This window comes from Capsicum annuum, chromosome 9 (genome assembly GCF_002878395.1).
Source record: "Capsicum annuum cultivar UCD-10X-F1 chromosome 9, UCD10Xv1.1, whole genome shotgun sequence".
In the NCBI taxonomy this organism is placed as follows: Eukaryota; Viridiplantae; Streptophyta; class Magnoliopsida; order Solanales; family Solanaceae; genus Capsicum; species Capsicum annuum.
This window is the reverse complement of record NC_061119.1, coordinates 17577473-17595074: the sequence shown is the minus strand read 5'-3', so window position 1 is coordinate 17595074 and position 17602 is coordinate 17577473. Positions and strand designations below refer to the sequence as shown.

The 17602-nt window shown below is 32.3% G+C and overlaps 1 protein-coding gene across 1 annotated transcript; it reads right to left on the bottom strand.

Moving 5' to 3' along the window:
• Window positions 1-65: 65 nt before the first annotated feature.
• On the bottom strand, window positions 66-677 carry LOC107841654. The gene has a single exon (XM_016685507.1). It carries the CDS (start codon window positions 675-677, stop codon window positions 66-68), a length of 612 nt encoding a protein of 203 aa, XP_016540993.1.
• Window positions 678-17602: the final 16925 nt, after the last annotated feature.

Sequence of the window (17602 nt, the reverse complement as noted above, 5' to 3'; positions counted from 1 at the left end):
CCTATTGATACCCCTTTGCCATCTTTATAGAATACAACAATGATTGTGAAAACACTCATCTCTTTTTACTGAGTCATAAATGAGTGTATTTCGAAGCGTGCTTCTTTGTCATTGAGCCTGAACTCCAGCTCATTCAGCTCGATGTCTACTATCACTCGCCCAGTTGCAAGGAATGGTCTACCTAATATGATGGGCACTTCAAAGTCCATTTCGCAATCCAGGACTACAAAATCAGCAGACAGAATGAAATCGGCCACCTTATGCAAGACATCATGTAATATGCCCATAGGTCGCTTCACAGACTTATCTGCCATCACTAACTGCATGTTTGTCAGAGTAAGATCCCCCAAACCAATTTTTTTGTATACAACAAGTGGAATTAGGTTTATATTGTCTCCCATATCGCATAGTTCTTTTGTGAAATTTAGGGAACCAATAGTGCATAGGATGGTAAACGCGCTCGGATCTGCCTTTTTCTGAACAAAAGACCTTGTAGAGATAGAGACACAATGAAAGAGATTGTCCTTCGGTTCATGGCTAACCTTCTGTTTCTTAGTCACAAGATTTTTCATGAACTTCGCATAGTCTGGCATTTGCTCAAGTGCCTCAACCAAAGGCACATTTATTATCAATTGCTGGAGCATTGCCATAAATTTGCAGAATTTTGCCTCATTCATTTTTTTCTTCAATCATTGAGGAAAGAGAGGTAATTGTCTTGGGATAGTTTTTAGCACTACCTCCTTCTCCCTCTCTTAACTTTCTATGGAGTATCATCAGAATTGTCCAGCTATTCAGACTCCACGGAATCACCTTCTTTCGATTCATCAACAACTACCTTACAAATTTGCCCACAGAAAGGTCAGGTAATATATTACCACTCCTAGTGGTAATAGATATGCATGAGCCATCATTCCGTCGATTCTGGACCGTATTACTCGTTAACGTTTTGCTCTTCCTCTGGTTGAATGTTACAGAAAATTGGGTCATCTGTTGCTTCGACTGTTTAATTGCGGTGGAGTATGAGTGCACCAACTGAACGATGGATGTTAGATCGATCTTCATAGTGGTCACACCAGAGTTGGTAGCCTCCACTTCCTTCAACAACTTAGCCATTATATCCTCCATAGATATCTTTTCAAAACTTATTAAAGCAACCTTATGATTTCCAGGAGAAATATATAGCCCATTCCTATCATTGTTATTCCTCCAATTTCCCTGCTCTCTATCTTTATAACCAGGATTATCGTAAAAGTTCCGACCTTGATTTCCTTGGCTATTGCCTCAGAAACCCTCCTGATTATTAACATAGTTAGCCTCTTCTTATGCATCATCCTTAATCCTATCCTGAGATCCCACAGTTTTTACCTTCTCAACCTTGCCTGATAGCAAGTGATTGGTTAGTAAGTCCATCTGTATTTTCAGGTGAGCTATGTCTTGGTCACACTTCTCTTCTCTTCTGTGTTATTCTGCAGTAACACCTATAGAAGTAGTGGGGCTGGCTACCACAGAGTCTCTGGTATGCCATGCCCGACTCTGTTTGGTTATTCTTTCCAGCATCTCTGAGGCCTCTGGGAATTTAAGATCAACAAATGAACCACCAACAGCATTGTCTACAATTGGCTTTGTAACAGAGTTAAGAGCCTTGTACAAAGTCTCCATCAAATGTATCTCCATCATGTTGTGGTTCAGACACTGTGTCATCTTCTTTTTGAATCTTTCCTAGGTTTCATGCAAGGCTTCAGTCTGGAGCTGCCTAAAGTTGTTAATCTCGTCCCTCAACTGTACCCTCCTAGAAAGTGAAAAGAACCTTTCTAGGAAAGCTCCTTTCAACTGCCTCTAGTTGGTTATAGAATTGGGCGTCAACTCATTTAGCTACAAAGTTGCCTCTCCAGACAAAGACAACGGGAAAAATCTCAATCAGATAGCATTTTAGCCCACTCCTGGTTTATCAAAAGATTTACAAATGTTGAAAAAATTCACCAGATGCAGGTTCGGGTCATCCCTAGGAAGGCCACCAAACAACCCCTTCAGATTCAGGAGTTGGATTATAGTACTCGTAATGTTGAACTTGGCCCTAGGTGCCAATGGTGGAGGAATGATTGCACCCGTTGCACCTGCTCCATCCATTCCATCATCATTATCATTGAGATTATACTGGACCAGCTAGTACTCTTATCTTTCTCAGAATGGATGGTTCCTGTTAACATTATGACGTACTGGTGCAGCTATCTGCTCTGAACGCCTTGGTTACCAAGATTCAGCAACTCCTTGTCTCCCAAATCTTCATCCTCAGGGTTTGGATGTCGTGATTATTGCCCGATATTTTGCATATTCACCTGAGCTCGAGCTAATGCTGCCAGTTTGTCAGCCTCTTGCTGTTCTGTCATTCTTCTAATTCATTGCAGTTTTGGATTAAGTAGTAATAATGGTTCTCTGTAACTTCTGATTCTTGGCATACATTATAAAGATCCTGAAAATAAACAAAAACAAAAAATAAATATAAAACTAGGAAACTTAACTAACAGTCAATTTATGCATACAAAATTCAGATTACAACCTTATTCCCCGACAACGGCGCCATTTTTTTATAACACTTAAACTACACCTCTCAAGGAGAATGTAAGCGATCATTGTCAATATAAAACCCAACTAGGTTGGGTCGAATCCCATAGGGAATATGGTGTGAATGTAAGTCATTTGCAAATCAATCAACTGATAGTTGGATGTTTCCAGAAATTGGGGGTTTTTAGTTTAACAAGTAATTGTCGGTCAATTTAATCAGTGTTCGTAATCAAGAGTTTCTGAAAAACTAGAATTATGTTCACTAGGGCTTCTGGTACTTGACAGATGCTAATGGTGGTTTAAGATTCTTATGGTAGGTATTAAAACAAGTTATCTTTATCGATGTTATGCTTAAATGTCTATCGACCTAATTAAGCATTTAATTACCTAATCCTGTTGGACATAGGGAATGTATATTCACTGCCCAGATTTTATCTTAGGTTAACTAACCTTGTTATAGCGCTGATTATTAAACGAAGTATTTCCAAGTCCCTATCGATAACTCACTTCCCACTATATTAGATTTCTTTGGCAAGCAAACCAAAGAAGGTGTTATCTATTGTTTGCAACCAACAGACATTAATAAAAACCTCAGAATTATCAAGAAATCCTACCACCTTTTGAATCTTGAACACTTAGCACCTATCAAGACCTAACCCTAGATCCCATAATTTAGGTTAAAGGAATTTAGCCACTCATAATGCTAAAATCAAAACAACAAGTTGTATTCATGCTTTGAAGTTAAACTTACCAAAAGAAAAACAATAACTAGTGAATCGCAGATTAGATCATAAAGGAAAATCCTAGAATAATGATAATAATCTGTTTAAAGTATTTTCTTTTTCAAGCCAAGAAATTAGAGAGAAAATATCAAAAGTATTGTAAAAACTCAATGTGTGGACTCCCTAGAAAATCCTAAAACAAAGCTTTAAATAGTTCACCCTAATTATGAAAATAAAATAATAGAATTCAAAAATCCCTCGAATTAGGTGACGATATTTGTGATAGCCTATCAGAAGGCTGATGACTTATCATACATGTCGTCATCTCCTTCTTCAGTTTTGGCTCTTCCTGTTTAAGGCTGACGACAAACTTGACAACTTATCAACTTTATGATGACCTATCACAAAATGTCATCAAAGCTTTGCTTTAGTTCTCCTGTGCTGCCTCAAGCTGATGACATTCTTGACAGCTTATTAGACTCTTGATGACTTTTCACAAAATGTCATCACATCTTTCAACTTACAATTCTTTGTTTACTGCTGGCAACGAACTTGATAACTTATCATAAGGATGACGACTTATCACAAATGTCGTCAGCCACACTTTTCTTTAGATTTCTTCAGATTTCAATAGCTTTTCTTCCATTCTTGGGTGTTCTCTTTCATATCAGCTTAAACTGCAAAATCAAACATAAACCAATCAAAAATGACAAAAGTTGCTTAAGATATCACAATATTCTTAGTTAAAAAGCTCAAATATATTATTATTAGCTCACACATTAAATATATGCTACAGTACTTATTGCCTCAGCCCGCAAGCTTTTTGCAATATTTGCTGCAAGCATCATTGTTCTAGCTATATCTTCTAAAGTTGTATTTTTCCTCTCCACCACTCTATTTTGTTGTGGTGTTCTAGAAGCTGAGAAGTTATGATCTATACCATTTGCTGAACAGAATTCTAAGAACTTTACATTCTCAAATTCTGTATTATGGTCAAACCTCATGGAAACTAATGAAGTGCCTAGTTTTTTTCAATTTTCTTAATGAAAATTTCAAAAACATCAAAGGCATCTTCTTTAGAGGTTAGAAACAAGGTCCAGGTAAACCTGGAATAATCATCAACAATTATAAAAACATACCTTTTTCCACCTCTGCTTTGAAGTATCATGGGTCAACACAAGTCCATATGAACCAGGTCAAGGCACTTGGTGGTGCTAACATGGTTCTTTGACTTAAAAGAAGATCTTACCTGCTTCCCCCTTAGACATGCACAACATAACTTTTCTTCCTTGAGGGTAATCCCAATACCATTTCTTTGGAGGAAAGTATGTTTAGTTGTTTCAGACTTGCATGACCAAGTCTCATGTGCCAAAAGAAGGGATCATTTTCTATGGAACTTAGACAAGTCAACTCAGGTCCTGGTAGTGCCATAATGTCAACTTTGTATGCATTTCTGTATCTTCTTGCAGTGAGCACAATCTCTTTGGTGTCCATCCTTTTGACTTTAACTCCTGCAGCTGTAAAAATAACTTTATTACCTTTGTCACACAGTTGTGAGATGCACAGCAGGTTATGCTTTAATCCTTCTACAAGATAGACATCCTCCAATGCTTTTGACTCAGATGAGATAATTTTTCCAACTCTAGTAATGATTTCCTTTTTTCCATCACCAAATGAAACTCCTCCTCCATCTATTTTGGAGAGTAAAAGGAACTTTTTCTTATCATTAGTCATACGCCTTGAGCAAGCACTATCTAAGTACCTGTGTTTTTTTCTTTCTTTCAACTTCTCCTACAAAAGAAATTAATGGTTAGACTTAGGAACTCAGACAAGCTTGGGTACTGTTTTATGAGTGAAAGGATAAATCAAGTTTATTCTTGTCCATGCAGGCAACATGTAGTGCAACCTATTTCTCTAACCAGAACTAGTCCTTATCTTTTTGGTCTGAGAAAATCAGTTAGCCAAATTTTGACTATTTGATTTGCTTGTAGCAGCCACAGGACATTCAGTAGTGGGATGTCCAAGGTTTCCACAGATGTAGAATAAATCTTTTGGATCATCAACACCTTTGTGGAATCCCAAACCTACCTTTTCATTATAATTTCTTTCACTCAATTTTTGAACAATTCTTAAGGAGTTTGTCCACCTATTTGCCCTTTTAAGATCAAGTCTTAGATTATTTATTTTTTCAGTTAAATCATGGCATTCTTGCTTATATTTAACTAACTCAAGTTCAGTATTTTCTTGTTCTTTACTCATGGCCTTTTCCCATTTTTAGTAAGAGTTAATTTGAGAATTTCATACTTAAGATCATTATTTGAAATCTCAAGTTCTGCAACCTGCTTCGTGAGAGTGCAATTTTCCTTGTCAACTGTACCTGTGCAAGCCTTTAAATTAATGAGATCAAATTTAAGGCTTACAAGGCTGTTGAACAATTCATCCCTATCAGATATTAATTCTTGGAAATCATCAATCAATGCACTCATCAAGGAAACAAGTTTTGGTTCTGAAAATAGTTGTAGTTTTTCTTTGAGTTCAAGTATACTTACATCCGAACCATCATATTCTTTATCTAAGTCTGAATCTCCAAAAGCCATGAATGCAGTTTTATCAACTTCATCTTCATCTGAATCAGATCCTCAAGCTGCTATCATTACATGTTCCTCCTTTATTTTTTTCCTTCAGTTCCTTTTCAGCCCTTTCCTTCTTCCATTCTATTTCCCAGACTGGACAGTCTCTGATCTTATGATCAATTTTTCCATACTTGTAGTTGCCATTTGGATTGTCATTGGAACGTTTCTTAGTACCTATTCCCTTCTTCTTCTTAAAGAATTTGCTGAAATTTTTACTTATAAAGGCAACTTGCTCCTTGTCAAGTTTAAATTCCTGATCACTATTAGAGGTTTTTAATGCCAAGACTTTCTCAGGAGCTTCTTGTTCTTTGATTCTATCTACTTCCATTTCATAAGTCAATAAGTTCCATACTAGTTCATCCAGGATCGTACCTGCAAGATCCATATTTGCCTCTCTGGCTGCAGTTACCTTAACATTCCCTTTTGATTTAGGTAATACCCTCAGTACTTTTTCAACTTGTTCCTCCTCAGAGATGACTTTTCCTAAAAAATTTAGCTCAATTGTTAAGGTAGTAAGCCTTGTCATTAGCTCATGCAGGGTTTCATTTTCCTTCATTTTGAATGCTCATACTCAGTGAAAAGGAGAGAGATCCTGAATTTTCTTACTTAGGAGGTCCTTCATGAGCATTCACCAGTGCATCCCAAATTTGCTTAGCAGTAGTGCAGGTTGATACCCTGTTGTATTCAGCTGGTCCTAATCCATAAACCAAGATGATCTTAGCCTTTGTATTTTTCTTCAAAGCCAACAAGTCATCACCATCAACCAACTTTATTGGAATAATGGGACCATCAATAATCCTATTCCATAATTCATAGTCTTCACCTTGGATGAACATCTCTATCCTTTCTTACCACCAGATAAAGGGAGAGTCATAAAAAAGTGGAGGTCTAGTAATTGACTGGCCTTCACTGTGACCAGTAAGAGGTTCCGAATTCATCATATTTATCTTTTCTTAGGTGCTAGCCTTATTTAAGACAACCCGCTCTAATACCACTTGTTAGAGTACAAGCCCTACTACTTTTAATATTAAACTCTACTTATTGCCTATCTATGGAACAAGTAAGTAAATGTGGTTCACAGAAGTAAAAACTGAACACAGTGTTTTACGTGGAAAACACCCGGCTTAAAACAGGTGTAAAAAACCATGACCTGTACCTCTACAAGATTTAACCTCCACTTCACTATAACTCTTGAGTCTCAACCATCAACAAATTTACAAGACTTCTTGTAAACTAGGAATTAAAACTTCTAACTCCTATAACTACAAAAACACAAATCTTCCCAAGATAAGTGTTCCCAAGCCTTCGAGTTCCCTAACTCGAAGACACAACTCCTAACTCAATTTATAGATCACTGAGACTAGAACAATATTTCAATACAACTCAAAGAACCTTTCTACTACAAACAATCTAAGACTTGCTAAGTAAGGAACCAGGTTCTTCTTCAAGTAATTGAACTGCTTTGCTGATTGTTGATTAGCTTATCAGTGCATGAGTGAAATCTTTTGATTTCGTTTCTTGTATTTAAGCCAACATCACACGGAGTCCTTTAGTTGATGTAATCTTCTATGTTCCTTAGGACTACAGGTAGTTTTTGCTCTTATTATTGCTGCTTCTTCTCACACTTCTTTTTTGAATTGGGCTCTTCTTTTATCTCTGCAAGACCTCTTGTTCAATTCAACTTCTGTAAAACTTCTTGTTCAACTCAACTCCAGATGTGATGAGTGTTATCCACTCTTGTTTGCACGTAGAGTTATCTTATCAATAACTTGTCTGCAGCTAAGCTTTGTTCACTTGGATGGACCAGCTTTCACGACATGTTTCATTCACATTTCAATCATCAAAACTCCACATGCCCTAACAACCCACTTATCCAGTTGCAATCAGTCTTTGCTAAATGACCACATACTTGTCCGTAAATTCTTCAAAAAATAGCCATTTCCCATACATGAGGGAGATTGTTGGGTTCAAAGTGTGTGTGTGAATGAAAAATGGAGGAAAATATAGTAGAGGAAAAATGATTTCACACTAAAATGAAAAGTGTACTAAAAAATGGAAAGTCCACTAATTCTCCCATATTGGTGAGAGAAGGGAACTTTCAAATATTTATAATAAGTAGCACTTACTCCACATGGTAAGTGAGGCAAGAACCAAGAGGTTCTTTGCACCATCGTCGTCTTCACTCGCTCGGCTCGGCTTCAGCTTCGGCTTCGGCTTCGGATTTGGATTTGAATTTGGATTTGTCAAATGATTGATCAATGAGATTTATGAATAAGTGAAATTTTAATCCAAATAATCTGATAGAAATATTTTTCTCCATGTGTGGCGCATTTCGGATGCCATGCAAACGCATGCACAACGCACCTCGAAGGGATGCGACCCTTCAAGATAAAAGGCACACAGTTTTACGCAAATAAGTGACCTGCGCACATACCTGGTGACCTGTGGCCATAGGTCCAGTGCAGGTGTAGCGTAGATAGCTACTGGAATTTGGCAGTGTCACCTGTGGCCGCAGATCAGGCGCAGGTCCAGCACAGACTAAGCGCAAGTGACATGACTGTACTGAAAAAGTGCCTTTTTTCAGAACCAATGCATCCTTTCCGAAGGGACATATTAAGGCTATAAATACTTAACATATTCCTCAGGTATTAACATGATTTTTGACAGAAAAACACTCTTCTTCTCTACCAAAACTCATTGTGATCATTAGTTGTTGAGTGAGTTCGACGAATCCAATAATTTGAGGTACCACTATTGTTGGATTGAAAGCCATTTTATCCTGGGAAGAAAATTTGATAACCTCAGGTACAGTGAGGGGAATTATTTATTAAGGACACTCCGTGAAGTCAGAGGACTTGGTTTTAAATTTGTGTTTCATCTTATTTTTGAAACAATAACACACTTCTTGAATAGATCACTTTGATCTTGTGTTGAAGGTGTTGATACTTCAAAGTTGTTCTTGACAAAGCTTTGATCTTGAACTTGGTTGAAGTGTATTTTACATAAAATACAGATTTCTGTTGTACCCGAAAACATTGAAAAATAACATGTCATTTCCCATGTCTTAAATTTAATTTATCTTTCGTTTTGAGAAATTAAAATCTCAACTTTCCCCCAAATCTGCCCATGGACTCTAGTCAAACTGTCAAAGTATCCACACAACATAGGTTTTATCATCATTCTTGGATTGCGCTTGGCCATTGAGTTTGAGAGTAGATATTTAGAATTGATCTTCAATTATATTTTTGGCAATGGAATTTGATAAGAATTTTAAAATTTGACTTTCAAATATTTTCAAGTTCTCAAGTACAGGCTCAGACTAGTTTTTGAATATTTTGGACTTTAACTGATAAAACTTTAGACTTTTTCCAACTAAAATGCATGTCCAAACATCACTTCAAAAACTAAAACTTTCTACTTTCAACTGCAAACTTTATAGCCAAATGATGAATAGTTATGTCTAGTTCATATTTCACATTACCCCGCCAACTTCCTTATGATTTTCACATACAAATCCTACTCAAACAACTTAGAATTCACATATTATAGCAATTTTCTTGACATACACGAACTTCACAAATGCACCAAAAAGAACATTTTTTTCGTCCTTTTGGCAACTCTATAATTCCGAATTTCTACTTGTCATATTCAAGACCACAAGATTAAATAAAATTTTGGTACATAGTATAGATCTTTAGTTCAAACCACAACAAGATTCAAAAGTTTCTTACTTTCTTAAACTTCGTACCAAGTAAAAATGAAACAAACAAATTGAAATTGAAGGAATACATATTTAACTACTTTTTGAAAAAATTGCAAATCAAATGGCATTTTAGTATATTCTGCATATCTTTAGTTTACGTCCACAAAATTCAAGTCTTTTTACTTTCTCTAACTTCTTGCCGGCAAATAAATTTAAACTAAGAAATACATATTACCTACTTCATCCTTTTAGTTGGTATTTGTTGACTTGATACTCACCTTAAGAAAATATTTATTACTCCCTCTAATCCAAAAGAAATGAATTTTTTGCCTCAATGTACACCTATTAAGAAAAAGAAACTACGACAAAAACTATATTTTACTTTCCATGTTTAACCTTCTAGATATTATCAAACTAATTTTGAAATTTAATTAAATCTCTTGGAACACAAAACCTAGAAACTGTAAATAATGGGTAAAATTAAAAGAAATTTTCAACATGTCTCTTGAAGAATGAATAATCCACTTATTTTGGACATTAAAAAAAGTATAAATAACATAAATACCAACATTTTAAAAGTAATTACACTAGATCTCTCTCACTTTTTAAATTATTTTACTCTTTCTTCCTATTAATATACATAACATAGCCAACATATACATAACATTTTGTGTATATGTGAGATTTTTGTAATATATTTAGGGAGTTGAGATTTTTGTAATATATTTAGGGAGTTGAGATTTTTTGTAATATTGAAAACATAAGTTGTGTATTTGTGTAATTTTAAAAAATACCTCAAGAATTCATTTATTTTGAACTAAAGGGAGTAGTATCTTATTTTACCAAATTAGTTATATTAATTATTCTTTTAAAAAATAAATTTAAGTATATACATTTTATTTAATTATTTAATATTAAGGATAGTATTAAAATAACATACATATTTCATAAATGAGACTGGTCGATAATTTTGAAACGGAGTGAGCTAGTTAAAAGAGAAGAAATATATATTAAGTAATTTTCAAACTTTGGAAATTGGTGGAATTGGAGGTTGACTTGGTGGGATTAGAGGACCAATATCCCATGTTAAACGGGGTCGTTTTCGGGGTCGTCGATATTTCTCCCATTAAAATTCCATTAATGGTTGATTTTCCATATTAACAAAATATATAGATTTGAAAATCTTTTTTGAAATGAGAGGAGAGAGAAAGAGGGCTAATGGGAGAAGTTAACTATGGTTATTTTGTAGTTTACCGTGGTTAGTATGTAGGGTGCGCTTATTAGTTGACCCGCACGTCTAAACCTATCGTTTGGTATGACCAATAATAGATAATTAATTTTTTAATGGGTTTACCGTATGTTTGATTGAGATAAAATTGTAGGATAATTTATTTTAGATTTACTTATTTGGATATTACAATGTTATTTTTATTTAGATTTTGTTATACAAAATTCGTTCACGTATTTTGAATTTCTTAAATTTCATGTCATGTCATCAGACAAATAAATTGAACAAAGAAATGCATATTGAACTACTTTTCAAAAAAAAAAAAAAAATCATCAAATCTTGAAAATTGGAGGAATTGGAGATCGCACGTCCCAAATTGAAAATCAGTGGGCTGAAAACCTTATAAATTTAGTAGGTCTTTTGAAATGAGATGAGAGAGGAAGAGGGTTAATGCAAAGAGAACTCAACCATGGTTAGTTCATCATTGACTTTAGTTAGAGGTAGTACGTCTAAATCCATCATATGAATTGTAAAATTTTAATATCATGCTCTCGTAAATTCATGCTAAAATATTTAAAGTTTGATCTTGGTCAAAATCATAATTGTAAATAATATTAAAATTAAGTATTACTAAGATTATTGCTCCCTCTGTTTCTTTTTGTGTGTCACCTTTTGACCGGCTTTGAAAGTAAGTAAGAATTTTGTTAATCTTACTAAATTGTCCTTCTTAGAAAAGTAAAAATAAAAAAGTATTATTTTTAAAATTAAGTGAAATCAATAAATGTAATAGAGAAATTTACCTTTAAATAGATAACAAATAAGGAAATGTGACATTCTATTTGAAACAGATCAGAAAGGAAAGTGCACATGAAATGAGACAGAGAGGGTATTATTATTTTTTGTCACCTCCCATCAACAACAGGTACAAGAAATCACCTATTGTTTGTCTTAATTGAAAATTGAACCTCAGACCTCATGACGTGCAAACTCACTTCATTGAATAAGTAGGCCACACTTTTGAGTCATTCTACTCTCCCCAAATCTGCTTATCAAGTTCTTCCTAGATATGTTATTGGTGTTATTGGAATATTACTAAAGAAATCTAGGTAATTAATTATGATAAAGTTTCATTATAACAATCACTAGTCTTAAATTGACATCGTATTAAAAACTAACTCGCTAATTATTAACTAACAACTTGAAGCCTGCATTCACAGATATAAATATCTCAGTTGACTACTCAACTACGAGTTTTTTCTTAGAACTTCACTCAAGTTTAGTTGTTAACTCAAAAGTCATTCAGCCATGGATGTTATACTACTGAAGTCACTCAGTTGATCTTTTCGTTAAATTTTTATTGACATAGAATTTTTATTTATAAAAAGAATTTCAAGAAATAAAAAGATATTCATTTAAAACATTTTTAATCAAATAAAACATTTATAGTTGAGTAACTTTTGTGTTGAAATAAAAATTAAAATAACTTTATGAGGAAAAAACTCATAGTTGAGTGGGCATCTAAGATAGTATCTCATATTCACGTCTAAAAGTTTTGTTGTTAACTCAAAAGTCACTCAGCCATGGATGTTACACTGAAGTCACTCAATTTATTTAGTTGACATTTTCATTAAATTTTTGTTGACGTAGAATTTTTATTTATGATTAGAATTTTAAAAAATAAAAAGATATTCATTTAAAACATTTTTAATCAAATAAAAAAATTCATAATTGAGTAACTTTTGTGTTGAAATAAAAATTAAAATAACTTTATGAGAGAAAAACTGATAGTTAAGTGGACATTTAAGATATTATCTCGTATTCACGTTGAAAGAAGAATCAACAAGAAAATTACAACACAAGTTAAGCTACATTAAATTATTTGGAGTTTAACTTCTTTGCGCAAAGCTAGTGGGTCAAATTTTCCGAATGTTACTTAACCATACATTTTTTTAGTTGAAGTCACAACTTTATTTTGTCACTTAAAATAATTACTCAACTTCTTTTATGTCAAACACATATATCAAATAAATAAATATAGTAGCTAGCCGTGTGACACTGCAAAGTTATATGGCAGTATTAATTGGATCACCAAAATAAACTTCACCAAACACACTGTCATTATTATGAAGACGAAATAAACAACAGAAATATAAAGAAAAGCCACAAAGAGCTAAAAATTAATACGAGTGTAGCAATAGAAAGCATAATTCATAAATGTTAAGTATACAGTAAGTAGTATGCTAAATTGAGATCCAATATATTTAGTCCATAAATAATTGATCCCATGTTATATATATCATTCACCTGATAGCACAATTATGATTTAATGATGGCAATCATTAGATATATTAAAAAGAAGTCACCCTTGAAAGTCAAACCAACTTATTAAGGGTGTATTGATCAATTTGATCTGATTTATGTATTATCGATTCAATTTATCAGATTTTGATTTTTCAATACACTAAATCAATTACAAAAAAGGGAAAGGTTGATAGAACTAATATGTTTTAATAATGACAATCCTTAGATACATCAAAAAGAAGTTACATCTGAAAGAAAAATCAACAGATCGAATAAAAAAAATATTGATGGAACCAAGGAAGTAAATAAATTAATATTGATGGAATCAAGGACAAACAAAATCATTAACGGAAAGAAATTAAGAGACAACTATCACCAGTCCAATAATTTGAGGAATCAGTCTACATAACAAGAAAAGAAGACAAATAGGAGATTCCCGATGAAAATCAGACACAACATCCAAAGGAAAAAAAATCTCAAATACAGACTTAGCGAAAGAAAATCAAAAATCGAAAAGAAAGAAGATTATATAAACATATCTGATACGTGTATATATATATATATATATATATATATTCAATTTTGAGTATATTCATAATTTTCAAAATTTATTGTATCCTTTGGGTTACCCTCAAAAGTTTAAGCAGAGTAGAAAGAAAGAAAAATTGCAATCTCTAAAATCAAGAAAACATTAAAGACTCTTCAACGGTGCACTCTATATTAAAATTCTCCAACGATTTAATTTGATGTTGCCTATAAAAGGAGACTTATGCTAAGGAATTCTTCGTACAACTTTACCTGTGCTTTTTTTTTTAAATCTTTATTTTTGCGACTTCACTATATCAGTTTTATTACTTGTTAGAACAAAAGAAAGGAGAGAAAAATAAAAAGTTATACAAATAGAGGTTGTATATTTGATAAAACTAATTATAATTCAGGATAAACTACAGAAAAAATAAGATATGTATTCAAGTTAACATTGAAGCTCTAGAAAAACTCTAGTAATCCAAGAGATTGAAAGTAGGCTCGACACTTGTGTTTCAAATCAATATAAAAATTATGTGTCACTTTTTTACTTTAATTTGCTAAATTTATTGCTTATTTATATTCTGTTTGCCTCATTAAGTTTTTTAGTTGACTAAGTCTTTCACATAGTCAACTTACATAAAATTGAAAAGAGGTCAATTCACACTCACCCTCACTCCGGCTTCTCTTGATTTTCATAATCAATCAAAATATTATGAATTTACAGAATAAATGAGTTTAATGCTAAACAAAATAGTAATTTAAAGTCAAGAAATTAACAAAAACATGTAATTAAATATTGATCATAATTAGTTTCAAACAAAAAAAAACAAGCAATCCAAATAATCCCAAACAAAATAGACTCCAAAATTATAAAATTAAGATACATTTTTCATACGAGAAATGATTGTCACCGCAAAAAACCCTCATGAGTGTTGTCACTAATAATCCCTATAACATTGAATCATTATGTTGACAATTCATCGAAATAATCTGCTACTTCAAAAATTTAGATGTCGATGTCTCAGCCACCAGCATATATATAATATTGATAGATTTTATTTAAACGCTATTCAATTTTCTAAGGATTGATTTGTTTCAAAATAAAGATATTAGAGATAATAAATCCAATCAAACACAGAAAAATAAGCTTTAATTTGTTTCTAATGTGAATATATTATAAAAGGAATAATTTAAAATTTATACTGATTTTAGCTAACCAATAACAAAAATGAAGTGTATATAATATAAAATTAGATAATAGTACTAACCCGATTATCAAAATAAACTTGAAAAACAACAAATGCAAACATAGAAATAGTCTCATGATTATAAAAAAAGAGAAATTTAAGATTTGCAAGATATATAAATGAATCTAAAAAGTAATCGATGATAAAATCATAAATGAAATGACAAACATCATATTAATTAATCTTACAAAATGAAAATATGTAGAACTTAATTATAAAAGAATCAAAATGTATAAGTTGTATATGTATCTTCGGAGGTAGCGGTATGGACTGTGTACATCTTACCATCCCTAAACCCCACTTTGTGAGAACACACTGGATTTGTTGTTGTTGTACACCTTTATAGTTGCAAGACTTTAGTAGATAAACCATCTCATTAATAACCACATGAATTTTTTCTATAATGCCGTAATAAAGATCTGTCATTGAATTATATATTTCTCAGATTGAGAATTTTTTGCTTCGAATATAGCGAGGAGATACAAGAAAAAATTGTCACATAAACGGTAAAATTCGTAGAGAGATACTTAACCCTATTGATAAGCCAACTAGGACATGTCTACTGTTGACCATAAGAAATTATTTTTATTTGAGTGGTTTAATTTTTTTCGTCAAGACAGCGATATATTTTTGTCCCTTTTTTCTTTTCCTTTTACAATTTAGTAAAGAGGGAATTGAAATCATTTTTATTTAATAAAATATTTTTAATGACAAAGAAAAATAATTTTTATCTTTTATGAAATCTATGTATGTATAGAAAAATAATTTTTATCTTTTATGAAATCTATGTATGTACTCATTTTCATTTAAAAGGCATAGTAATTACATTTTTACTTTATCTCAATTGTTCTAACAAATACTAATTGTTATTAGCAACTAGAATTCAAAAGTATAATAAAATTATCATTTCTTCTCACATTTTATCATGTTAAAATTTAAAAATTGCTATAAAATAACTCATTATTTTCAAGATAAATATATTTTTTTTGTCAAACAAAACCTTTGTAATTTTGTCTACAATGGTGGCTAACAATGATGCTGGTGATCTTGACAACAAATGTGGTAAGTAGTGGTGACAAATTATTATGGATGAAGTAGTGGTGAGTATTATATATACAAGAATACCTTTTAATAGTATTACTTTGTTCTAGATCTTAATGGCTAAGACTCATTTAGATCAATTAAGTGCTTAAATCATAATAAAAATAAATGTATTAAATGACCTAAAGTCTGAACCATTAAAATTAGGAGAAAAGACAAAAATAGCACCTAAAATTAAAATAATACCACAAAAATAGCACCCATAATTAAATACCCATTAAATAGTCATCGGCATAACCTTAACCCAGTTAACCTCTTTTCTTGACAAAAAAAAAAGTAGTAAAACAGGACCGAGTACACATAATAAAATGCAACACACAAAATAAGATTGGTACCTCTAAACAGAGCAAAACATGCTCCAACCTATTAAATTTATCTTAAAATTCAACCTATACTTTTTTGGCTCCTTTTTAAAGATTCTACTTTTTTTTTTATTCTTTTTAAACAATTGAGTAATTACTTTTTTTTTCTGATTATTTTGCATTCACCAACATTATTGAAATAACATACTATTTGTTTTGTTTAGTTTTACTTATTTATACAATAAAATACAATACCATATACTTTTAATATAATACAATTCTTAAAGATAAATATTTATATCTAATAACGATACATTTTCTATATATATACATATTCTATATAATAATTATAGCATCTTTATACACATCCTATACAATTTTTAACTGCAATTATTATTTAGATACATATTTTATTGGACTCTATATAATTTTTAAATGCATTCTAAAAATGTATCAATCTAGTATAAGAGAGTATCAATTGAGTATATGGACACTGCAAGTGTATCGATGTAGTATAAAGGTGTATTAATGTGGTAAAAAAAAGTATCAATTGGGTATAGGGACTGCATGTGCTTGCATAGAATTTTCTTTCTCTTTTTTAAAAAGTGTATCAATATAGTATAAAAGTGTATCAATGTGGTATAAACGTGTATCAATTGAGTCTAGAAACTGCATGTGCCCAATTGGGCCAAATGGCTAAAAAGGGGATTACTTTAGTCGACTGGTTACAGCATGTCCACCTTTTTAATTATGGTCCATTATTTTTTTAAAATGGCCAGCCTATGTCCTTCTTCCTTAAAATTTACACTTTCACTAAGTGCAAACAAATACAACCTCTATGTTGAAAAATTGATTCTACTAACTACTGTGCTCGCAAAAGAGGTGCACTTCAGTTATATGATGTGACTTCTCAAATTCAATTTTCTTAACTTCATACATGAATTTTGCTACTTCAATCTTGTACGTTTAGATGTAACACCCCGCACTTTTCGAACTAAAGTTTGAACCGCCTTTTCTATGTGCATAGGTCCGAACCCAATGATTCTTTGTTAATACATGTGTGATGATCAATCCTATAGTGTGTTAATACCTTTGAATATGAATTGAGGTCACAAAAATTCCCTAACTCAAAAGACGAGTTGAAATATATCGATTAAGTTTTGGTGAATGTCTCAACTTGGGTCAAATTCCATCGACCATAACTTAGTTTATATAACGATTTAGAGGGCCTACTATATATCAAATGAAAGGTCTTTGAGTTTTCTTTCCAACTCC

Excerpts from the sequence above, each read along its gene's own strand:
- LOC107841654 (XM_016685507.1), bottom strand. The coding sequence starts at position 677 with ATGAATGAGGCAAAATTCTGCAAATTTATGGCAATGCTCCAGCAATTG.